The sequence below is a fragment of the Macaca thibetana genome, chromosome 11 (genome assembly GCF_024542745.1).
Source record: "Macaca thibetana thibetana isolate TM-01 chromosome 11, ASM2454274v1, whole genome shotgun sequence".
NCBI classification, from domain to species: Eukaryota; Metazoa; Chordata; class Mammalia; order Primates; family Cercopithecidae; genus Macaca; species Macaca thibetana.
The window spans coordinates 125,160,151-125,186,747 of NC_065588.1; the positions used below are offsets into that span (position 1 = coordinate 125,160,151).

General features: G+C 44.5%; 2 protein-coding genes across 2 annotated transcripts in view; one reads left to right on the forward strand and one right to left on the reverse strand.

The window, feature by feature from the left end:
* The window catches only part of GLT1D1 (glycosyltransferase 1 domain containing 1), a 582,479-nt gene that overhangs the window by 403,921 nt on the left and 151,961 nt on the right, over nucleotides 1-26,597 (forward strand). The gene's annotated exons all lie outside the window — the stretch shown is intronic.
* SLC15A4 (solute carrier family 15 member 4) overlaps nucleotides 1-26,597 on the reverse strand; it is a 33,088-nt gene that overhangs the window by 5,602 nt on the left and 889 nt on the right. Inside the window, exons 2-7 of the mRNA XM_050748581.1 lie at nucleotides 17,747-18,042; nucleotides 13,034-13,202; nucleotides 12,484-12,561; nucleotides 11,883-12,051; nucleotides 2,697-2,852; nucleotides 791-949 (exon numbers count right to left, since the gene is read on the reverse strand). Coding sequence (XP_050604538.1) covers nucleotides 791-949; nucleotides 2,697-2,852; nucleotides 11,883-12,051; nucleotides 12,484-12,561; nucleotides 13,034-13,202; nucleotides 17,747-18,042 — 1,027 coding nt within the window. The remainder of the gene's footprint in view (nucleotides 1-790; nucleotides 950-2,696; nucleotides 2,853-11,882; nucleotides 12,052-12,483; nucleotides 12,562-13,033; nucleotides 13,203-17,746; nucleotides 18,043-26,597) is intronic.

Consider the following 26,597-nt stretch of genomic DNA (forward strand, 5'->3'; position numbering starts at 1 on the left):
TGCAGTTTCTGCAGAAAAGTCCCTAAAGGTTCATCAGATTCTCAAGGGGATTTGTAACCTACAAGTGGTTAAGTACTACCAGACCAGAGCAAATGCCACATGATTATACAAGAAAAAGTAACGAGGTTGTTTTCGTGGATAAAATATTTTTACAAAGGAAAAGAAAGAAGAAACCTTCACTTGCTGGGTCCATTTAAAAGCATCGTAAACCTGAAGAAAACAAAACTCATCTTTTATGAGTGGTTCTGTTCAACACTCAAGATGCCAACTACTGGTATTAACTGTAAAAACCCATTATCATTGATCACGAGTAATATGTTTATTTTTAAAAGTAACTTACTATCTAGCTTGTCTTTTTCATATCAGAAAAGGTACTGTCAGGAAAAGAAAATGAAAGTACACCACACCCAAGTGAAAGAAAGGGAAGCTTGGGGTGCAGATTCAGCTGCCTCATGAAGACTGTGCTGGACGGGGGTGGAGAAGGTGCCTGTCCGTCAAGGACATCCCCATAAGGAGCGGTGGGTGCAGCAGCCGCTCACCGGGCTGTGGTCAGGGCAGGCTTGGCCCCGGGGATGAGAAGAGAGACTTGCTTGTCTCTTGAAAACCGTTCATGATGTAAGGAAAAGCAGCGATGCAAGCAGCACAGCGCGGAGCTGTGGAAGGAGCAGCGGACAGGCAGCTCGGGACAGGCCATCCACGCAAAAACACCTCCGTTCACTCAACCATCTCCTGAGCGCCCACGCCTCCCCTCACTGGCTGTTTTCAAAAGGGACAGGGTGCTGGCTCTTACCAAAGTCTGTGTGGCTGCTCATCCATCCGATGGCTTTGATAGACACCAGCGCCAGCAGTCCAGAACCCACGAACGACCCGACGCCAGAGAAGAAAAAGAACAAGCCCATTATGGCACTCTGCATGGACTTGGGGGCAGCTGAGTACGCAAATTCCAGGCCTGAGGAAAGAAAAGGAAGGGTCGTTTTTGTGAAAGGGGAACCTTAACACATGGGATCAACGCTCTGGCCTAATATGGCAGAGGAAGCATGGGGTCTCCTAGGGACTGAGTCCTGCGGACAGGCACAACCTCTTTCCTTACTAGTGATCAAGAAATCAACGGCTACAGGCCAACTGTTCATTCTCCTAGCCATTAGGACAATTCCTAAAAAATTCAATGAGCAGAGATGGCCGGGCGCGGTGGCTCAAGCCTGTAATCCCAGCACTTTGGGAGGCCGAGACGGGTGGATCACGAGGTCAGGAGATCGAGACCATCCTGGCTAACATGGTGAAACCCTGTCTCTACTAAAAAATACAAAAAACTAGCCGGGTGAGTTGGCGAGCGCCTGTAGTCCCAGCTACTCAGGAGGCTGAGGCAGGAGAATGGCATAAACCCGGGAGGCAGAGCTTGCAGTGAGCTGAGATCCGGCCACTGCACTCCAGCCCGGGCGACAGAGCGAAACTCCGTCTCAAAAAAAAAAAAAAAAAAAAAAAAAATTCAATGAGCAGAAAGTTAAACTCCTCGCTCTCAAGCTTAAAGGTAACATGTGATTTGTTGGCTCTTAGACTTTTGTGTTCCTTGAAGAGATTAAAGAAACAAATTTCCTATATTGTCAAGGAACGGGAGTTTGAAAACAAAGTACACACACTAAACTGGGAAATCTACATAAGGATTCTATTTCAAAGACAATACACTTTATCTTTTTTTTGTTGAGATGGAGTTTTGCTCTTGTTGCCCAGGCTGGAGTGCAATGGCACAATCTTGGCTCACTGCAACCTCCACCTCCCTGGTTCAAGCGATTCTTCTGCCTCAGCCTCCCGACTAGCTGGGATTACAGGAGAGCGCCACTATGCCTGGCTAATTTTTTTGTATTTTTAGTAGAGGCAGGGTTTCACCATGTTGGCCAGGCTGGTCTCGAACTCCTGACCTCAGGTGATCCACCTGCTTCGGACTCCCAAAGTGCTGCGATTATAGGTGTGAGCCACCGCAACAAGGGCAATATACTTCAAAACTATTTTGGCAGGCCCATCTATAAATTTAGATTTTTACAACTAGACACGGAGATTTGTAGTGTATTCTAAACAGAAGTCCATTCCATTGTGATTTATTCCCTTTACAAATTCATTAGCCAATTCTGGATGAGTTTTCTAAAGTGAAAACCACCACTGACTACGACCCGCACATCCATCCACCTCTGCATATCACTCATTTTCTCTTCTCTCTCACTCTCAGCAGCCGGACAGATCTGCCCAGAATACACTTGTTCAACCACTGCAGGATCTCGCTAATAGGAAAAGGGAGGCCTGTGAAAACACGTTTCTAAAAATTAGATCTGCTTATTTATGTACATCTAAATGAAGCGCACTGAGATCTGTGAGCTCAGCCCAGCCACCATGGTGGCACGGCTGAGGGCTCCGCTGGGAACTATCCAACCATGACTGGTTTCTTCTTCTCTGTCCTGTGGAACTTATAGGGTAGTTAACAAACTTTCATGAAAATATTTTGCGATACTGTTTTTACACAAAGAAAGGAGAACCTCGGCATTAGTGTGTTTACTTAGCGATTCATATTCTAAACCACACACTGCCAAAAGCTACAGAAGTGCTGTGCTGTCCTCGTCTCAACATATTCCAACAGCACAGTGAGAACGCCAGAGCGCTCATGCTTTTGCCTGGACTCAGACACCTCCGGCACTAAAGGTCCTTACCTGCGATACTTGCAAATATCTCGCTGATCCCAATCAGCACGTACTGCGGCACCTGCCACCACAGTGACAGATCGGCCGCATGGTAGACGACGTTGCCAATGGTCTGATTAATGGTTTTCTCTTTAACAAGGTTCAGCCTTTTACTTTCCAAAATTCCTAGAATTCAAAAGTAGGTTAGTGTAATATTCATGTATTAACATTTAGAGTTAATCTAAAAATCTGATGTTTGCTACAAGACTTCATAGCAAACGTGATTCTGATGCATGAAAGGACCATGTCTAATCACAGCTTCCCCCAGGACTAACAGGCCCCCAGCCTTCAGCCTCCTAAGCAGGCTGAGTGGAGGTCATGCCATAGCACACCTATTTCACTTTGGCTTTTTACAGCATCTTATATAAAATCGGATGTCCAGTACGTTTCGTTTAATTCTCAAATATCTGGATTGCTCACCCATACCTCTTTTGTCTCTTACAAAGGGGAGTAGGAGAAAGTTAAATAGTCCTACTGTAGAATTAACAGTAGTGCTATTTTACCTAACAGCAGGTAATGTTGAAATGTTTTTCCAAACATAGCGATAGATCGAAGGTGATCTATTTATTTATTATTGTAACAACAAATGATGATGATGATGATGATGATGTCAGTTTCCCTGCATAGGGTAGGCTTAATCTTTGCAACAAAGTAAGCTGACTTCACAAATCAACCTCTGCTCTCAGCAGCACTGAGATCTCACTGCAGGTGCAGGCTGAGTTACTGGTCACCTGTCAAGTGCAACAGAAAGACAAGAGAAAAACAAGCAAGGGCAGCAGCTGCTACTCTATAAACAAAAATCAACCAATGGAAATAAAGTGTAAAAGCATCTACTTGCAGGTCCAAGTCCTTAGGTTAAAGATACCGCCAAGTTTTATAAAGAATTCTTATTGCAAATTAGGTCACAGGCCCTAATATTTAAACTGTATGTAAACATTTTTAAAATGTGAGTATGAAGAAAGATCTGGTCAGAGGGCAATGGAATGAAAATATTAAAAATGTTCCTTCTAAAACCTGAGCATGAGAAAGGACCAGGATGTGATTCACAGGGCGATGAGAAGACAAACTCTGGAATTTCCACCTCAAATCTCAACTGAAATGCCAAGCAAAGTGAAAACATTCTCCAGGATCAAGGTAGAGAGAGACCTTCCAGCCAACCCACAGTTTACTTCCATCAGAAAACCTGCAGCCCCGCCCTGGAAGAGTGTCAAGGGAAACCCAATCCTTCTACTCTGCCCTCCATGGGAGAAACATAAACGCAGACCCAGGCAAGGACAGCAAACTATTTAGAGCCCTTAGTTGCTCTGGAAAGGGGCATCTGAGGGCACCTTAATCAGGCAAGGCTGGTAGTGACAGTAGTGACTGTCTCCAAATGACAGCCTTCCTCCCCAACAGGGCAGCTGACAGCAACCACGGCTCTGCACCCCTAGCCCTGGCATCAGTGCCTTCAAACACCAAGAATGAACTGTGTGGCAATGGCCTCCCATGGACACCCAAGGTCCCCAGCGCCCGCCTGCTCCCCTGGGACCGTAGCTGACTGCAGCCACTCCTTGAATGGGAACAGAACCAATGCAACTCAAGCAGAAATTGAGATCTATTTTGGAAATAAACACGAAAGCTGAAAACCATTTTTCTCCTTCACAGGGAAGGAGAGCCTTAGGACGGCACACCAAAGTGTCCACAGGGGGCAGGACAAGCCAAGGTTGCTCATGTGGACCATAAGTAGATTTTATAACCTGAATGGGAAAGATACTACTACTGCTACTGGCATAGTTCTACCAGATAACTTGTCTTACAATTCAAGAAAACACAGACTCTGAAGACTAAGGATGAAAAAGGTAACAAAGAAACTAAGAGGACGTTGGCTTACGAGAGACACATATGATGAAATCAAGAATTAGGAGAAGAGAAAATGAGAAAACAAATAAGCCTGATTATCGGTGAGGCTGTTAGCAGAGAGATGAGTAGTGGCAAAAGCGCACGCACAGCCGACACTGCGGAAACCAGGATTGGGACCGGAGCCCCCAGTCATGAGCGAGGCGGAGGCAGAGCCAATGGGGAAAGTGACCCCGTCTGGGAACAACTGAGAGCCCTGGAACGGCTGGGACAGGCGGAAAAGCAGCACGGTTCAGGCTGAGTGACAGTGGCATGGCAAGGGGGCACCCAGTAAAAACAAGCATGTGATGCGACGCTGGATAATCAACACAGCAGTCAGGATAAATGAGCCAGATCCTTCAGATAAAAGTCACCCACTTATATCAGTTCAAAAAACAGAAACAAAACTGAACATTACGGTTAATACACAGAACTAAAGCATAATATAACCCAAAGATTATAAATAAAGGAGGGGACAGGCCAGGATGTACCAGACAAGCAATCATAAAGGGAAGAGGTGACAAGAAAATACCAAGAAGAGAGAAAAAGAATCAAAAACCAACATAACCAATAGGTGCCATGTACGAACTGCTCCTTGCGTGATGAGCCGCTTTTGTTGACTGATTCACAGACAGCACCTCATTTGTTATTCACAGTAAGCCGGGGGAGAAATAACGCAAGCTCATTTGGAGATGAGGAGAGTGAGACTTGGAGACAACTGGCAGAGCTGAGGCTTCACACCTTGCTCTCAACGATGCCACACGCACTACCTTCCAACCCAACGGCTGTTTCACTACGGATGACACATCGTATCCAGAGAAAACACAAATCATGAACTTTAATGCGAATTAAAATACCATCCAGCTGCTAGAATCTCACAGGAATACACTTCTTTTCGTCCTTGTCAGAACAAGTAAATGGAAAAAAAAAAAATACAGCTTTGTTTGGCATAAAGTTTACAAACTACAGACACAAATAGAAAGCCAGGCCCCAGACCGACTTCATGACAACAAATAATTACTGAGGCCTACAACATGCCCGAGACGACTCGATGAATCGGACAGACACAAAGATCTGGGTCCTCGTGGAGCTCCGTTCTGACAGGCTTATGTTTCAAGCCCACATAGTGTTTCAGAAAGTGTTCGGACAGGACCTGTCTGTGCCTTCTGATTCACCACAGACCCACTGTGTTATTCTTGGACCATGCACTTATCCACATGGCTTCAGGCCCGCTGCCAGTGTTGGAGTTTAAGACTCCTGCTGTAAAACACCTAATTAATATCGTTGGTAGTATTACAATACATGAATCATCCTATTCACCTACAACACTTATACAGGGTGATATTTGGCCATAAAGGAAGCCTTGAAATCCCCAATGCAGGAATTATAAAAGCCATAATCTCTGACTCAACAAAATTTGCCATCATTAGCAAAAGTATAAACAAAAACATTAATATTGTAAAACTTAAAAATTCTTTGAAATTAGTCTTAGATCAAAAAGAAAACCAAAACCAGTTTCAATATTCACAGAAAACAAGAGAACATTATAACAAATCAAAGCACACGAGAACTGACCAAAGCAGTAATAACAAGCAAATTCATAGCCTTAAATTATCTTTTCATTATTAAATAGACTAGAATAAGTACAAGTGAATGAAAGCCAGGCACAGTGGCTCACGCCTGTAATCCCAGCACTTTGGGAGGCCAAGGTGGGCAGATCACAAGGTCAGGAGTTTGAGATCAGCCTGGCCAATATGGTGAAAGCCTGTCTCTACTAAAAATACAAAAATTAGCCAGGCATGGTGGCAGGCGCCTGTAATCCCAGCTACGGGAGAGGCTGAGGCAGGAGAATTGCTTGAACTCGGGAGGCGGAGGTTGCAGTGAGCCGAGATCGCGCCACTGCACTCCAGCCTGGGTGATGGGAGGGAGACCTTGCCTTGAAACTGAAAAAGTTATCAAATAAATTTCCTCTCAGAGAGGTAATGGACTCAAGATGACTTCAAGCTAGACAAATGCTTGGAACTCCTTGAGAACAGAAAGATAATTATTGTCCCCTTAAAATATTCTCCTGCCTACAGAGAAAAAGAGTACACCAACTCTTTTTAAGAAGCTATATCACCCCACCAAAACCTGCCAAAAACAACCACAGACCAAGGCCAATTCTAGATACAGATGCACACGTGCTCAATGATACAGCAGCAGAGTCAGGTCAGATGATCAACATAAGCCTCTTTTAACAAACAGGGTTTGTTTTCTAAAACGGAGGAACAGTTAAATATCAGGAATCTAATACAATAATATAAATAAAATACATGAGAAGCCAAAGGTAGCCGGGGAGAGATGTAATTACCCTTGGATACCAAAAAAAAAAAAAAAAATCCAACATTCATGCTGGCTAGATGTTTAATGTCACCACAAATACCTACTTTAACAGGCAATGATAAACTTTCAACTTAACTGTGAGCTAACAGTGGCAGTCCCATTAAAATCCAGGATGAGACTAACGTTGAATCAAAGAAAAAGAGAAAGAAAGAGAGATAAAATTATTACAAAGACAGAAAAAGAAACTATATCATTTGAAGACAAAGAATGATCATTTGAAAACAGTTCACTGAAACTCACAGAATTTTATAAAATCCCATATATGAGGAACCAAAAATACATAAAGTAGTTAGGAATAAACCTAACATAAAAGGTAGAGAACCTAAAGAAATGTATAAAACTTTCCAAGATTCCATAAACAAAATTATAGGGAATTTTTTTTTTTTTTTTGAGACGGAGTCTCACTCTGTCGCCCAGGCTGGAGTGCAGTGGCACGATCGATCTTGGCTCACTGCAACCTCTGCCTCCTGAGTTCAAGCGATTCTCATGCCTCAGCCTCTGAGTAGCTGGGATTAAAGGCATGTGCCACCATGCCCGGCTAATTTTTGTATTTTTAGTAGAGATGGGGTTTCAGCATGTTGGCCAGGCTGGTCTCAAACTCCCAACTTCAGGTGATCTCACTCGCCTTGGTCTCTCAAGGGAAAATCTTTTAAATGGGAAAAAAAAATCCATAAGCTAAGAGATAAAAATTTGAAATCCTTAAACAATCATGATCTATTATGTAACAACACAAAAAAGAAAAACCTATTAGAAAAATGGGTACAACACAAACTGTACACAGAATATAACCGTGTACAGTTATACTCCATGTGGATCCAGGTAAACCATGACTCAGCTAAGACGATAGAGTTTGAAAGTTTTGGGAAAGAATCTTAAACATCACTAATAACATATGTCAAAACAATAATATACCATTTTTCAACCCTTCAGCTAAGAAAAGATTAACAGAAAAAAAAAAAAATCAGTACTGGCAAGGATGACAGAAAACAAGAATTCTCACACACTCCACTCCACCACTTTCAATCAGGTAAGTTACCCTCAGGAAACAGTAAGACAAGAGCATACGAGCTTATGTAAAAGAGTGACAACATGGTCTTGTTTGAAATAAGAATAACCTGGAATCAAATGCCAATTAAGAAGAGTGCTGGTTTTTAAAAACGATATAACATTCAAACACGGAATATGGTCTAGTTGTTAGAAAGCACAATTTCAATGTGTAACTATTGATACAGGAAAATGGTCAGCACACAGAAAACAAGAACAGGTTCTAAACTGTGAGGAGTTCCACTTCTGTTTTAAAATAAGTAATTTAGCCATACCCAGAAAATGTTCTAGAAAGACACAAAAACAGCTGCAGTGGTCACCTCTGAATGGGGGGTTGTGGATGAACTGAAGCCTCCCTTTGGATCTATTTTTAATGACCATAAGTTGATCATATAATAACTTTTAAAAACTTGCTGTAGACCAGTGGTTTTCAACTCTTTTCTAACGAAAGCTCTGACCTTTTTCCCAGAGAAAGGTTCTCGGTTGATTCTGCCTCAATTTCAGGATGTGCATCCGTGCTCTGAAGCCCAGGAGTGACTCCTGCCCTGCAGTAGCTGTGGTGAACACAGTCCCAACGACACAGAAAGTGGGACGGAGCAGATCAGCAGGCGGAGCGATCCAGGTGGACCACCACCCACCTGTGATGATGGAAGGGCCTACAACCTCCCCACAAGACAGTTCAGCTACATATACCACACGCCTTTGTGTCATACAATGACTACGCTTCTTGGGATTTAAGAAGGAACATAAGTAAAAACATTTCACTATAATGATTACTAAAACAGTGCAAACTAGATGCAGCTGAATGTGTCACATGCAAGATTATTAATGACACATTAAGTGATTTTTATAAGCAGGTTACAGAGGACAGTATAAACATGTCACACATCATGTATTTTTATAATTTTTCCCATGTATTTACATAATGTTATTAGTGGATTTCCTTGGGTGGTGGAATCTTGAGAGTTTCTAACTGTGTCTGTGTGCGCGTATATTTTATGTATGCGTGTGTGTATTTTACGGCTTATATGTCTTTTGGTCCTCTTTTTGCCATTAATATGCATAATTTTTGTCATACTTTCATAGCTTTTTTACATTTGATTTTTCTTAATCAGGCTCCAATCAGCTTACACAACAGGATTCTGCTTTTGCAAAACCATAAAAGATGTATGTGTACAGACACACAAACAAGACAGACACCAAAGTATCAGTAGCAAGCAGCTCTGAGGACATTACAGTGGATCTTTATTTTCTCCTTTATGATTCTAAGGTTTCCTCTTCTCCAATGCGCATCTTTTTACTCTTGTAATTTAAGAACAGAAACACAATTTTTTAAGGGGAAAAATTAAATCTAACAAATTAACATACTTTTTTTCTTAAGCTGAGCAGAAGCCCCTTGGACCTGCCCAACTTGCATCTGAACATCTTTAGAGAAAAAGCGGCCTCCACCAGGTATGGCACTAAATGGAAGACCGTGATTTATTATGGGGGTAGGTGGTAAGCTACAAGCAAAATTAAGGTTCTTTCCCATGAAAATTTTGGTTTGCTATGATGGTTTCAAGTCTCTACTCAAAGACCATTAACGTCCCTAAATAATACTCACTAGAGCTGGGAGTAAAATCACATCAAACATGGGCAGTGTTTTATTAAATTTAATAGACTGTACTCATGTCAAGTTACAAGACATATGTAACTCTTCCCAACTACCGGCAGGTAAAACTTCTTTCCAACACTGGGTCACCCGGGAAAGAAAGCCTTTTTCAGAACGCACACACACTGCGAATTTTCCACTTCTATGTCACCAATTCAGAGGCTCTGGTGCTGCTGCAGTCACACCAGGTCAGAGCCCATGCCTCATCACGGGCGCCAGCACTCAGTAAGGCAAGCACTGTGCAGAGGCTGTCTGACTCTGGTCAGAAAGTGCTGGACCTGATCTATTGTGGATTTTGCTAGCACTTTTTTTTTTCTTTTTTTTGAGATGGAGTCTCACTCTGTCGCCAGGCTGGAGCGCAGTGGCGCAATCTCAGCTCACTGCAACCTCTGCCTCCTGGGTTCAAGTGATTCTCCTGCCTCAGCCTCCCGAGTAGCTGGGACTACAGGCGCCTGCCACCATGGCCAGCTAATTTTTGTACTTTTAGTAGAGACAGAGTTTCCACCACATTGGTCAGCCTGGTCTCAAACTCCTGACCTTGTGATCCACCCGCCTTGGCCTCCCAAAGTACTGGGATGACAGGTGTGAGCCACCGTGCCCGGCCTGCTAGCGCTTTTTAAAGACAGAACTGAGGGAGCGCAATGGGGAAATCTCAACAGTGACTGGTCTGGCACTTGTATCCTGCACAAACACATATAGAAACCACCAGAGTGGCCTGCATGGCTCTCAAGGCAGCCCACAGAAGTGATTCAGCCATTTATGAAACTGAAAGAGAGGATGTTAGGAAAGAAGCCCAAACCAAGTATTTACTGGAAAAGCCTCCAGAAACCAAGGAGATCTCCTTTCCCACAGGGAGGGAATGAGGACTTCCTTACTTGGCATCAACCAGTGTGGTGATGGGGCACAGAGAAGGCACTCTAGCCCCAGGGGGAGAGAGAGGTCTGAGGCCAAAGCTGAGCCTGCGCTTTAGGGAGGTAGGACAGACAGGCAGACACAGCCTCCAGTGCAAAGACTTCCTGCAGACAGCCCTTCTGCGTGTGCACTCTGCTGAACTGCAGCCTGCAGCTAGAGCCCTGCGGTAATTCAGTTCTTCTCTGCCTATGCTTATTTCCCCATGTGCCACAGCTCTGGAAGAGAAGCTGAATTATAAAGAAGGCACACAGCAAAAACTTCACTCAGACACGACCTCACTTTAATTATCTATTTGAACAAAAGAAAATGCAATAGTCTTCTAAAATGTCCCAGTCTCTAGAATAGAGATTTCTTAAGCCCAGGGACTAATTTCTTTAAATCTATTAAGTACTATATCAATATGTTCAGTCTGGCAAAAGTAGATGAAGGCTGCTATGAAGGCAGCATTGTTTGAGAATATTAAATTCCATTTCAGCAGCGCTTAACACTGAATTCCTCATAACAGCAGATAATATACAGCTGGTTCAAGAATATCAACTTTTCTTATTATGTAACTAAGCTGTTTTATCATTCAACAATTTTCAAATATTAATGAAGGGAGAACTCCAAAATAACTGAGAAAGTCAGCGATACCCAGCTTTATCAGCAAAGGATAAACAACTCATTTCAGCACATACAAATTACGAAAACAGAATGGAAACCCTCAAAAGGATAACTCTCCTCATCTGAGTTTAGAGACTTAGGCATTCGTTCTTATGAGGTTTATTTGTAGGGGGAGGAGATGCTGCCCATGAGCCTATAACAATCTAGAAACATTTTTGTCACCAGAAAAATGCACACAGAATTTTACATAAAAAATTCAAAGGACTCACAGACACCCTGACACTTGTTAATAAACCAAAGGTTAGTAATCTGAAGGTGGAATTCTCATCCTCGAGAATGATATAGTACCTTTAATTTACACAAATTCATCTGTTCAGCATTCAACAGCCTAATTCTAAACCAGAAGGTAGAGAAAAACCTCCCTTTAACTCAGTCCAAAAGTCCCTTTTCAGAGCAACCCAATGGTTTTAGTACCAGAAGAAAACTGACATATCCTTAGGAAAATAATCTTCAACTTATTTTAAAGTTTAAAACAAAGGATTAGTGCTGTAAAATAACTGATACACATCCTCTTTCACAGACACGCACTTCCTGAACAACCTGGGGCATGACCGGGCGTCAACACTCTATTCTGAATCCACAACTGCCGAAGTGGGGCCTGAGGAGGAACGGAGCAGAATGCCTCCTACCTGCAGCAAAGGCCGAGCACATGACAAAGAACATGCCCACGGCGATCCTCTTCAGGGAGGATGGGAGCAGGCCATTTCTTCTCAAAATGGGATCCACCAGTTTGTCCTTCACAGGGATGAGCAGGAGGATGAGCACAGCATCAAACATGGTCAGCCAGGCTGCAGGGAGCTGGGGTGAAACACGGGAGGAGGCGTTTACTCCCCGCAATACACCACTCGTCTGGAGAACCAACATCTCAATGGGAGAAATGCATGTAAAGAACAGTTCCTCTCCACAAGGTACAACCTCTTCAGTTTAGAGACAACGGAACTGGGAAAAGCTTCCTTTCTAAATGAATCTGCATTTGCTTTTCTGTGCTTTGAGGGGAAAATAATCAGGTGAAAAATACTAAGTAACGTTGAACTGATGTCAGTCAACCTCATCTAGTAAATGATACAACCAACAAAAAATATTCTCTAAAATAAGTAAAAACTCTATTTCAATAACAAAGGTTTTTGTTGATGCTGTTAACATTTATAAAACATTTACAGTTGGTAGAAGGAATCCATTTATTACATAAGCCCAAAATGACAATTTTGAGATCATTACAATTGTTCTTACCGTGTGAGGAGTGGTTGTAATATTTGAAATTTCTGGAATCCTCAAATGAAGACTCTGTAAAACATACGTTGTCTGCATCTAGGTATAAAAAACAGTATCATTATATGTGAACCAACTGTGCCCTCAAACACTCTAAGCATCCTGCCCCTCCCCTAAACTAGGCTCTGAGATGCGACAGTAGTGACTCCCAGAAACAGACAACGGCTCAAGTTTGAAAACAGACAGGTCAATGATTTGGTCACTGTAAAGTCCTCTGGAGATCAATTTTGAAAAAGAACAGCCAGTTATCCAAAGGAGAAATTACATTAACAAGAGGGGCCTGGAAAAACCAGAAGCATACCTGTTCTCAGCTTCTTTTTCAGAGAGGCTTTAAACATAGTTAAAGCAGCCAAAATGACTCCATAACTAAAACCAAAAATGCCAGGATTCTGTAGACTCATGGAAAAAAAAAATAATCTAGTCCTAACTACTTTAAACATGGCCAAAACAAGTGCTAGGCTAAGACTTCATAGGAAGATAAAGGAAATTAAACCTGTTTGTCACCACTCACTTGGAAATACACTGTCCAGTAAGGTATCAAAGCCAAGAAAACAGGGACAATCTTGACCAGAGCTTTCACATCTTCCACTTTCTCTTCTGTAAATGGCCCTCCATGAGACATCTTACATGAATCAAACAGACTTTGTTTAGAAGATTGCTGAAAGACTCCAATGCCTTCACTTTGGGAAATAAAATGAAGGAATTAGTTTTCTTCCCCTCCCAGCAATCAATTATTTGGTCACAAATTAAGTTTGGAGGTAAGAAACCAGCTCACTGTATCGAATCTGCTTCAACTCATTCCATCACTTACTAATTGCACACACCCAACACAGCTCCCTGAATTATTTCTAAATGTCACAGAATGTACTGAAACAGCTGACAAAGGGACTTTCTAGTCAAAGTGCAATTGGGCTACTGTAACTCTAGCGTGGCTGGAAGATCTGTGATGACAGTCTGAACCATGGCTGAGCTCAGCCCCAGTGCAGCTGCCGGCTCAGCAGTCTCCGCGTGGGGAGAGTCTGCAGCTCCACTGACACTGGGAAGGACATCAGCTACGCCACTGGATAGCATATGAAAAAATGCACTGGATTGTGTGAATTTTTAATCAGCTAATTTATCAAACATCAAGACCTGACGGCCAATACCAATGCTATGAATAAAACCCTGCTGGTTTAAACTGAGTCACTGGCAGGACAGAGGCAGGGTTCTATCCTCGGAGGAAAGCTGTCAGCTCTTGGGTTAGGGAAGAGCTGAGGGGGAGGGCAGTGCTGGTGGTGATGACAGGAGGATGTCCCTGGCTCTGTCCTAGGACAGCAGGAAATGGGGAGTGCCCAGTGCACTGCATCCCTACGTCCTCCCTCATTAACCATGTGGTGTTAAAACTCTTCAGGGCCCCATTGCACAGAGGAAGATGCCTGGGCACAGAGAGCGAGAAGGCTGCCCGAGGTATGGCCAGGACTTGTACCCAGGCAGTCTTGGCTTTACAGCCTGAGGCCCTGACCCCTGCAGGACACCACTACCCCTCCACTCCCTGCCATTGCCCTCATATCTGCAGGTCATAGCAGGAACATGGACCTGGCATTCCCAGGTACTTGTACTAACGAGTTTCACTTACTCCCTCTGGGCCCGCTTCATTATTTAGAAGATGAACAGGCCCCATTAGACAGCTCTGCACTCTCTCCCAGCGCCAAAACACTCTAATGGGGAACAGGCACCAAGGATCTCAGGGGTAAAATGGGAAAACAAAGTGCACACTATTCTCTAAAGCCAAGAAGTACCAGGAGAGAGTTAGACTGTGTTTAACTGTGGGAAGCCAACAGAAATGGCACCTGTCAGTTTTCTAGTTTATTAACTCATGTCCCATTTTACTATGGTGCCAGTATTTTAAATTCTTTATCTTATAAAGCCAACATTTTAAGTCTGGACATTCAGAGTGGGGAAAAATAAAAGCGCTGAAAACTATAACTTGATATTTTAGCCAAATTTTGGACAAGAAAACTAAGTTCGATTGAACACACACTGACTGAGTACCTGCCGCAGGCCCTGCATTGCTCTACCTGGGGGCTAAAGGAGAGAGCTCCTGTCCTTACAGACTTAGTCTAGTGGGGGAAAATAATCAGAAACAAAAACACCCAAAAGTGAAAATAAATTCCAAAGACATTATAAATACTTTCACTTGAAAACACTAACTTCTTCAAGTACTACTTTTTTTCATAAAGGAAATTAAAAGTCCTTTTGTACCTAATACAGATACTATCAGTGGTTTACCACATCACATTAAATATGTTTCACTAAAAACATTTAAACAACAAACAACAAATTCATTTTCACACAAAGCATTATTCACACAGGTTACTGGTTATATTACTTTAGCTTTACATAATTAAAATATTTAAAAGCTGTGAAATCAATATGCATCTGAAGTTTTACTGGGTTATACATATTGTTAGGTGCACTATTTTGCAACACACAAGGGTCCAACATGAAGCCATGGGCACAAGTGACACCCGAACACCCACAAGAGCCCTCTGCTCCTCCCTACAAAAGTTGACAAGCTCGTTTCAGGACGCCTGTGCCCAAGTCTCTGTGAAGGCCACACGTACGTGTTTGTATTCTCCAGGAAGAGAGTCCACTGGTTCTCACGGATTCCCAAAGAAGTATGTATCTCAAAAAGCTGTAGAACCATTTCTACCCTGGCCTGATGAATTGAACAAATGTGCCTTCCTTTCTCATTTAATAGCAAGTACTGCATTATCTTCAAGACACAGATCGCCCTGGACGGAAACTGAGATTGGGCCAGAAGAAATTAAGTGTCACGACTGTAAAATGCTGGGTATGTCATGCTTCCTCAGGCTTTGGAGGCCCAACTTTTTTTTTTTTTTTTTGAGACGGAGTCTCGCTCTGTCGCCCAGGCTGGAGTGCAGTGGCGCGATCTCGGCTCACTGCAAGCTCCGCCTCCCGGGTTCACGCCATTCTCCTGCCTCAGCCTCCCGAGTAGCTGGGACTACAGGCGCCCACAACCGCGCCCGGCTAATTTTTTGTATTTTTAGTAGAGACAGGGTTTCACCGTGGTCTCGATCTCCTGAACTTGTGATCCGCCCGCCTCGGCCTCCCAAAGTGCTGGGATTACAGGCGTGAGCCACCGCGCCCGGCCTGGAGGCCCAACTTTTTTAAGGCACCCTCGTCACAGTGGTCACCACTGACAGGGCCCTTATCATGTGCCTGGCACCCTGCTGAGGGCCTTGCATACATCACCATGCTCAGGCCTCACAGTGATGCCATGAGATGAATCCATCTCTGCTGTACAAAAAGGAAAGCTGGGCTTCACAAGACCAGTAACCTGCCCAAGGTTACAGAGCCAGTTCATACAAACAGAATTTGAGAATTCCTCAGACCATCAACTTTTCTGTAAGCTAACCCCTGCTTTTTCTCCCCTTATTTGTGCCCAAGAAGACTTTCAAAGACAATCCTAAGAGGAAATTAGTTTCCTAAGTAAAAGTAACTTCAAACCCACTCCATGCTGCCATTTGTGCGTTAAAACCCAAGTACGTCCACAAAACAATGCCGTCCTCTTGCAGAAATGCCTATGGGCTACCCCCCACACAGATACTAAAACTTGGAGGGTTGCTCCTGAAAAAGACTTCTAGGATCTGAAACACTGCTTTTGTCTAATCAAATAAGGCCCTGGCAAAAGACTAGTGTCAGCTAAGACGGGGCTACTTAAATTTTTTTTTTTTTTTTTTTTTTTGAGACAGGGTCTCATTTTGTCACCCAGGCTGGAGTGCGGTGTGCAATCATGGCTCATTGCAGCCTTGACCTGACCTGCTGGGCTCATGTGATCCTCCCACCTTAGCCTCCTGTACTTTAATTACTAAAAATTCTTCAGTGTGGTCCCACCATTTGCAGTTTTGAATTATGTGTCTGAATGCCACAATGACCCACCAGCATTTCCAACAGGTCATCTAGACTGGTGAGATCTGCCATGACTCCACACAGGGACAGGTGGAGAAATCAGAGATGTTCAGGAGCAAAGAAGTAGGCGCACAGGGCCATTTTGGTGTAGTTTCAATCTACCACATGGAAGGAATATTAGACACATTGGCTATGGCTCCAAGCACATCAGTAAGACAAACACAGACAAGCCGGAGGGAGGGAGATGTGTGAGTGGGCCTACAGAAGAAGGTCCAGCAACCCGTGCCGTGCCACAGTGGGCTGCACGGCTCGGAGACACAGGACACTCCGATGGCTGAGTCATCAGCCTCCCAACCAGCAGCCACCAGGCATTTCTATGTTGATCCAAACATTCCACGAGGGGAATGACTACAAAAGTTCCCAGAGCCTTCTCCGGAATGATGGAAATAATCTATGCCTTGACTGCACTGGTGGTTACACAACCTGAGTAAGTTTGTCATAATTCACAGAACTGTACAGATATGAGGGGTAAATTTTACTACCTGCAAATTATTCCTCAATCAAGAATAACACAAAAATTTCTGAGTTCTTTTCTCGGGCTTAAGTTCTGGACTTTATTAACTGGCATCAAACATCACCAACCAAACATGAGTCATAGTTGGTCAGTGACTTGGAGGGGTTCTGAGGACACAGGCCTTTCTGTTTTAACACCCCAGTTCATGGGACTTTGGTGCTAACGCCGGGTAAGTCCCATGAGATCATCTGGTTACCCTCAGTGCATCTCGCCATTCTGCTATTGCATCTTCCTGTCAGAGTGACAGACCTGACCGCTGAATGATGGAGCCCATGCTGACCTTCAGGTGAGAGGCAGTGGCTTACTTTATTTAAAGAGCAAAGACAGGTACTGACTGCATAAGCAACTGCTTAGTTTTTCATTCAAATGTATTTCAAAGTTTTTAAAATAAAAAGAAACATGTATAAAGCATGTCTTCTGTCTCCTCAATGCTCTCCACACATTTCTACCTTTATAATCTGGCACTAAAGGAGCTTCCGTCTACACTAGCAGTGAGAGAAAGTGCAATGTGGGGTTAAAGCATGAGCTCTGGAATCAGGCCACTGGCCTGTCTTTAGGATGGGACAATAAGACCGCACCCGCCTCCTTGGGGAAATGCAATGTTAAAGGAGAGAAGACAAGCAAACCCTCAGCCCTGGCCCAGCACACAATAAGCACACAACAAACCTAAGCTAGGATGTTAATAAAGAGATCGATAAAGTCCTATCAAACAGCTTGAGATAAGAATTAAGTGCTTACCCACTACTCTGGCCCTCTCCACTTTGCTTCTGGGAACAGCAGGAATACGTCAGTATCTTGAACATGTCGGTGAAGGCACTGCCATCAGGAGGCTTGGTGATGAAAACGCTCTGACCACAGAGGAAGACCACAAAAGCAAGGCCGACGCAGACAGTGGGGATCGCATAACCAGTGACAAAGCTGATGTTCTGCTGAATATAGGCAATGCCACCTAATGACAGGATCGCTCCCAGGTTAATGCTCCAATAAAACCAATTAAAAAATCTCCTAGTGGCTTCCGGACCTCGATCTTTAACCTAAGGTAACAGGGAGGAAAGACACTTGAAAATATATGACAGTCTTCAAGGATGAAAAACATACAGTCAAGTGGTTAAAATTACCTTTGTCATCACAACCTTTAAGAAGTGCAACACAATCAAAATGGTGTTTACAGAAACATTCACGGATCTCGACAAAAAACATACCCCACACTTTTAATTACTACAGGAGCGGGGTAGGTTTCACTTAATTATACTAAATCCCAACAAATCCTAGAGAGTTTTTCCGAATATGTGGACCACCTACTATAGAATTTTTCTAAGTATCTGAACCACTTGCCTTGGAATTACCTGGAATGCTCTTTAAAAATAGAGTTGGCTGGGCGTGGTGGCTCACATCTATAATCCCAGCACTTTGGGAGGCCAAGGCGGGTGGATCACTTGAGGTATGGAGTTTGAGACCAGCCTGGCCAACATGGTGAAACCCTGTCTTTACTAAAAATACAAAAATTAGCCAGGCGTGGTGGCGGGCACCTGTAATCCCAGCTACTTGGGAGGCTGAGGCAGGAGAATCGCTTGAATCCAGGAGATGGAGGTTGCAGTGAGCCGAGATCGTGCCACCGCACCTGGGCAACAAGAGCGAAACTCCGTCTCAAAAAGGAAAAAAAAAAACAGAGAGTCACAGGACCCACGCTCCAGACCTACTGAATCACCGTCTCTGGGGCCCAGGCCCAGGAATCTGCGTTTCAAGCAACTTCCCAGGTAACTTCTACTCACAGGTAAGTTTTAGAACCAATGTTATAAGGCTCCATGCCTTCCTGAGCTACATGTGAGTACCATGCGGCACCGCGCAAATATGCTTAGCCCCAAAGAGAAACACTGCAGGCGACATTTGTTCAGTGAGGCCAAGCCACCACCCACACCAACTGTATCTGGTCTCCTGAGAATCAGAGATCTCGGTAAACGTGAAGCAAAGAGGAAATTACAGACTAAAGATAAAACCACATGCTATTTTTAGATTAGACAGGCTATTAATGGAATAGGAGAAATTCTGATAAGGGTGGGATTTCTAAAAGGCTCAAAAATCACTGACTTCCTGGATGCAAACAAAAGCACTGAGGTAATCACACAACACCTAGGCTTACGCAGTTCACCAGGCTACTTCAATGAAGCCCAAGCGCTAGGAACAGGTCATTTGGGGGCAGACACACCAGAAGCCTTCTCCGCCCACCTGGATTTTTACCTCTACATAAGATACTGTGCAAATGAACCCTGTACTAGACAGAGACATTTCTAGTGAGTTTCGTTTCATAAATTTATTTTTAACAAACTTATGAGAGGCTGATACTGGATCTCATAAAAAGACTCTCTTGCTGTCTTAAAAACTTCTACTGTCTCATTCTTAAGTCACAGGTTATGAAAGAGTTAGAAAATTCTTATTCCAATAATAGATCTAGTTTCTGGATCCACAGAACAATCTGCTCTACTGAATAACAAATTCTCAATGGGGCCAAAACAACCAATTATGGCTGGGCATGGTGGCTCAGGTCTGGAATCCCAGCACTTTGGGAAGCCAGGGCAGGCAGACCACCTGGGTCTAGGAGTTTGAGACCAGCCTGGGAACACAGAGAGATCCCCATCTCTACAAAAAGTTACAAACATCAGCCAGGTGTGGTGGCGTGTGCCTATAGTCCCAGCTACTTGCAAGGCTGAGATGGGAGGATCCCTTGAACTGGGGAGGAGGTGGCGGTGAGCTGTGATGGCACCACCACACTCCAGCCTCCGTGACAGAGGCCCTGTCTCAAAAGAAAAAAACAGATATGGTATGCAATAAGCACATGCATCTTTTTAGCAGTCACATATTTCATACGGTATTTGAAGCTCTATTTTTTAAAGATTAAATCAGAGGTGTAAAATTTATAGTTAAAATTGTGTGCTTCTCTCTAAAGGAAATAAAGCAAAAGAAAAAAAAATTGTGTGCTCCTCAAAAAGAGACTTGTTCGAAGTCTGAATGATCGAGCATGGCTACTGTGGTGATAGGTAATTAATTATACATAGTAACACTACTTCAAACTAAAAACCTACGCTTAAAAGAAAATCACGTTTTCAAGAGTTCAAACTCTTCTCCTATCTATGACAATAATGAATAGAGGTCCTAGACCAAATGCAGACATCTCGACTGAATAAAGAGTTTGAGGTGAGAACTTCTTAGACATCTAAGACACTTCTTCACTAGGACACAATGCGTTGAAATACTGCTCAACAATGGACACCCATTCTCATGCTATACTAGACACAGACCAGGAAGAAAAATGAAAAATGTGAGCAGAGAAATGGTTACCGAGAAAACAAAACTAGAAGTGTGAAAACAAACAAACAAAAAGTAATTTTTTACAAGCATAAAACAGGCCAGTAAACATAATATCTAAACTTAATAGAGGCACAAATGATTTCATAACTGAAATGCACTCGGATCTTTCCATTCCCCACAGTGACACTGCACACACCTTCCCACGGTCTCGCTCGGACCTTCCCCTTACCCACAGTGACGCCGCACACACCTCCCCACAGTCTCGCTCGGACCTTCCCATTCCCCACAGTGACGCCGCACACACCTCCCCACGGTCTCGCCTGGACCTTCCCATTCCCCACAGTGACGCCGCACACACCTCCCCACGGTCTCGCCTGGACCTTCCCATTCCCCACAGTGACGCTGCACACACCTCCCCACGGTCTCGCTCGGACCTTCCCATTCCCCACAGTGACGCCGCACACACCTCCCCACGGTCTCGCCTGGACCTTCCCATTCCCCACAGTGACGCTGCACACACCTCCCCACGGTCTCGCTCGGACCTTCCCATTCCTCACAGTGACACTGCACACACCTCCCCACGGTCTCGCCTGGACCTTCCCATTCCCCACAGTGACGCTGCACACACCTCCCCACGGTCTCGCTCGGACCTTCCTATTACCCACAGTGACGCCGCACACCCCTTCCCAGAGTCTCAGATCTATGTCCTCTTCAGGTGAAGCATGAGAAAATCAGCATTTGATTAGTCTGGGAAAATCCTAACCTTAAAATGCCATCATCCTCATTTCCTGTGTAATTGTGGTGGTCAGTTTGTTTCAACTCTTCGAGTAATCCATCAAAATTACTTTATAAACCAAAATTACGAAGCCCTAAATAACCACACAGTAGGCATTTCTGTACCAAGGGAAGCTGGCTGCTGTGAAGGCCATCACATGCTTCCCCGCCCCGGGCAGGCAGACAGCCTCCCTGCCCATTGGCTGCATGGCATCACTGTGTGAGCAGCAGCCACATGCCCTACCAAGGGCAAACAAGGTTTTCACATGACTAGTCAAATGATGCCACCAAAATCAATTTGGAGAAGAAAAGCGAAAAGAATAGAATTGTGTACAGCACACCAAACAGATGGCTGACAGAAGAATTCCTTAAAGTGAAGTGTCAGTTTTTCCTCTGGAAAAAAAAAATGCATCATTTGCTCTGTTTATCCGTAACATAAGATTTTCTTCTTTCAGGACACTATTTCAAATAATCCACCCACCAAGAATGACGGTGACTTTTGAAAAAGGTGCGGCACTGGGGGAAGATTCGGGGTTGACATGATTTACATGAACACACATGTCCCTTGGACCCACGGCTCACATACCCTCTAAAGACACCAGCGAGGCCTCCTTCTCAAAGCCACGCAGCCTCACCCCATGGTCTCTCCTATCAGAAGGTTTCCCAGAGTCTCTACCTGGGAGATGAAGAGGCAAGTGACAAAGAACCATAAAAAGCACCTTAAAAGTACAAATAGGTTTCCTCTCCATGAGAAGGACCAAACCAGGACAATTTAACCCTCGCCTGGGGCACAGCAGAGTGTGCTTCAGGCCTGCACACCTCAGGGTCCCCAGCCAGGCCTCCTGCCATGAAGCAGCGGCACCAGGACGGGGACCTGCCACCTGGTCACAGGGAAGCACCCTGGCATAAGGGCACTTTTCCCCTCAAATGTTTTTTCACTATGATTCACATACCAAAAAAATTCACCCTGTAAAAGTGTACAATTCAGTAGTGTTTAGTATATTCAGAGATGTACATTCATCACTGCCACCCAAGTCCACATTCTCATCACACCAACAGGAACTCCTGTTCCCTTTAAGTCACTCCCACGCCCCTCTCCTGGCCCCCGGCAACCCTTAATCTACTTCCAGTCTCTGTGGACTCGCCTCTTCTGGGCATTCCACATCAATGGAATCACACAACTGGAGCCTTGTGTGTCTGGCTTCCTTCACTCAGCGCAATGTTTACGAGGCCCATCAGTACTTTGTTTCTTTTTTAATGGCTTAAAAATACTCCATTGTATGGATATACTACCTTAAGTTTATACATTCATCACTGAACATTTTCTCATATTTTCATTTAAAAAAAGTCCAAATGTATAGAAAAGTTGAATCGCAAAATGCACACTTCCCTACCTTTCACTTGGAACCTCAGCACTCTTTTCTGTATACATAAAAAATACTGGCCGAGTGTGGTGGCTCATGCCTGTCATCCTAGAACTTTGGGAGGCCAAGGCGGGTGGATCACCTGAAGTCAGGAGTTCGAGATCAACCTGGCCAACATGGCGAAACCCCCGTCTCTACTAAAAATACAAAAATTAGACAGGCGTGGTGGCTCACACCTGTAGTCCCAGCTACTCAGGAGGCTGAGGCACGAGAATAGCTTGAACCCGGGAGGCAGAGTTCGCAGTGAGCTGAGATCACACCACTGCACCCCAGCCTGGACAACAGAATGAGACTTAAAAAAAATACTTCTGGGTGATCTATTTACAGATAAGCTCCAGCAACCTATTTCATCCCCAAAATTTCATCATGAATCTCCTGGAAATAAGGACATTCTTTTAACGGCAGTGAGATTACCACACCTAAGAAAGGCAACATTGGTCCGTTATTAGCTAATAGGTGATCTGCAAACGATCCCAAGCATCCAAGAAGAATGGCCATGAAAGCAGCTGGGATCCAATCACTTAGCATGCGTTGCAGGGGGCGGCCAGGTCTCCCGAGTAGCCTTTCATCCACAAGGTCCCCTTTACCCATGACAGTGTTACATCGGAAGAGATTAGGCCAGCTATCTTGTGGAAGAAGGCACATCTCCTTTCAACATCCACATTTAATTGTGGACGAAAGGGCGCATATTCTGTCAGATTCATTTGAGATAACTGAGCACCATCTCCTCCTCATTTTAAGAAGTAACAATTACTCGCCTATTATCTCCAGGAGAGCACCAGCTTTTAAGTCAGGCTGCCAGGGCCCCAAACCAGCTCCCATAGGCACTTGCTGCGCAGCCTTGGCAGCCAACCCTTTAGGCCTCTGTTCCCTGTATAACAGGCATGACTGGCTGGGGGCGGTGGCTTACGCCTGTGATCCCAGCACTTTGGGAGGCCGAGGTACACGGATCACCTGAGGTCGGGAGTTTGAGACCAGCCTGACCAACATGGAGAAATCCCATCTGTTCTAAAAATACAAAATCAGCCGGGCGTGGTGGTGCACGCCTGTAATCCCAGCTACTTGAGAGGCTGAGGCAGGAGAATCACTTGAACCCGGAGGCAGAGGTTGTGGTGAGCCGAGATTGTACCATTGCACTCCAGCCTAGGCAACAAGAGCAAAACTCCATTTCAAAAAAGAAATAAATAAAGTGAAAGTTCTTGTAAGGCATAGATATGAATTCCTTCCTCTGGTAATAATTAGTTATTCCAGGAAGTACAACGTCATTCTTTAAAGTAAAATATATACATATATATATTTAAAAAACAGGTGTAACTGCAGCACATACACCATCAACTGTTGCGAGGCTTAAGTAAGATCATGTGGGAAAAGCACAAGTAAGAGGCAAAATAGAAGCTTTCAGGTACACTTGTGTGGCATGGCCAAGTCTTTAAAAGATACAGCCTGACTGTGCTACCAGCCCCGTTCCTTCATGAGCCAATGGCACCCCAAGGCCAAGAGCCTGGGTCTTGAGATCCAGCCCTGAAGAACCATTACGGAACGCATGCGCACTGGGCCCATCTTAGTGCAGTAGTTAAAAAATGGAAGTCCAGCTTGACCACTCACTACCTATAGGCAGGAAGAAAGTGATCTGTTTTTGTGCCTGTTTCCTCATCAATAAAATGGATCTAAGACTCCTGTAAGGTTCAGATTTGGTCACGTATGTAAAGCATAAGCCACTGTACAAAAAACCCAGTTACAATTCAGTACATTAGAAGACTATCATTTCTAACATCATTCTAAGGTGTCTCCTGACTAATGGATAGCCTTACACAGGCAGAGTGAAAGCTCACATTCAAAGGACAGGCTTTTGAATCCTGGCTCAGTCACATACAAGCTGTGTAACTTTGGGCCAATGATTAAGCCTCTCAAGCCTCAGTTTCCTCATCAGTAAAATGGGCACCGTACGTGTCAGGTAGACTAACCAAGCAGTCTTGTAGACACGTAGCATACACGTCATGTGGACTCACCAAATACTGTACTTAGCAAGCACTGTGCCTGGTGCACAGTAAGCTCTCAGTAAATGTTCCTAAAAAACAGGCACTCACAGATACTTAGGCAAAAGCCTAAGAGTCGCCTTCCCTACTGCTCACATGCCATGGTTTCAATGTCTGACCCTCCAAATCTCAAGAAGAAATGTGATCCCCAGTGCTGCTGGTGGGGCCTACTGTTTGGGTCATGGGGATGGATCCCTGAAGAAAAGCTCAGGGCTGTCGCACTTAGGAGTGAACTTTCCTATGACAGAGGTTATTTACAAGCCTAGCACCTCCCTCCCCTCTCTCACTTCCTCTAGTGCATGTAATCTCTACACAGCTGGCTCCCGTTCACAAGGCCCTCACCAGAGCAGATGCTGGTGTCCTGCTTCTTATACAGCCTGCAGAACCCTAAACCAAATAAACCTCTTTTCATTATAGATGACCGAGCCTCAGGTATTCCTATATAGCAACACAAACAGGGACTAGACAACCTGCCAGTACTTCCTACCCGTTCTACTTCCACAGCTGAACTCCACCCACCCACTTCACCCACATCCACTGCCCCTACTCTAGTTAGGAGAGACTCCCACCTCATACCCCCAATGTCACCACTTCCTACACAACCCATTCTCTACAACAAGCATCCACACACTTCTGTGAAGGGGCAGGCAGTTCACACGTTGAGTTTTATGAGACATTCCATCACAGTTACTCAACTCTGCCACTGCTTAGTTAAAGCAGTCCCAGCATAGTGGCTGTGTCGCAGAAACAGGTGGGGCTGTGTTCCAATAACTATGGAGACTGAAATCTGATTTTCATAAAATTTTCACTCCTCACAAATTATCCTGTTTCCGACCACTTAAAAATGTAAGAACCGGCTGGGTGCCGGGGCTCATGCCTGTAATCCCAGCACTTTGGGAGGCCGAGGCAGGCGGATCACGAGGTCAAGAGATCAAGACCATTCTGGCCAACATGGTGAAAGCCCCATCTCTACTAGAAATACAAAAATTAGCTGGGCATGGTGGTGTGCACGTATAGTCTCAGCTACTCAGGAGGCTGAGGCAGGAGAATCGCTTGAACCCAGGAGGCGGAGGTTGCAGTGAGCTGAGATCCTACCACGGCACTCCAACGTGGCAAGAGCGAGACTCCGTCTCAACATTAAAAAAAAAAAAAAAAAAAATTCAGAACCATTCTTAGCTTGTGAGTCCTCAGAAAAGAAGAAGTAGACCTGACCTGCGACCCCAGCTGTAGTGCCTGCTCTGCACATGACATAAATAGTATCACTACCTGCCGGAAGCCAGTAAAGCTCCCACTGTATCCCGAACGCTTTAACACTCCTCATGCGATCTGGCCCCAGCCTTCCACCTCACTTCCCACTTTTTAAATATTTTCTGAAATGATCTGAGTTTGCTATTGCTCTTAAAGGCTGCCTATTCTGCATATAATACTTGGTGGCCATTTCCTTTGCCCTCCTGAAGAGCTGCAGTGGTTCCTCCCTCACTTCTTGGCAGTTACAGCGGCAGGGGAGCAGCTTGATGCTAACTTGATTCAAACTCATTTTCATCTGAGCTTTCCTATCCAACCTAGCCCAAAACTCCTTTAAAGCCACAAAGACGCAATATGAGTGTTTTCCCACTTCGTTGTAAAGGAAGCTAAGGCAACAATAGTGGCTTCTCTTCCCTCAGTTTCCCGGGCCGGGGCCCTGCCCCTGCGAATCCCCATGTCTGGAAAGCTCCTCAACAACTGCTTTTTCCCAGCCTTCTGGTCTCAACTTACACGGCCTGAACACAGAGAGGGTTCCTTTCATTTAATAATTTTTAGTTTTACTTTTTTATTTGGCGACAGTCTTGCTCTGTCGCCCAGACTGGAGTGCAGTGGCGCGATCTCGGCTTGCACTGTCTGCCGGGTGCAAGCGATTCTTCTGCCTCAGCCTCCCGACTAGCTGGGATAACAGGCGCCCGCCACCACGCCCAGCTAATTTTTGTATTTTTAGCCAGCCTGGTCAGGCTGGTCTCGAACTCTTGATCTCAGGTGATCCACCTGCCTCGGTCTCCCAAAGTGCTGGGATTA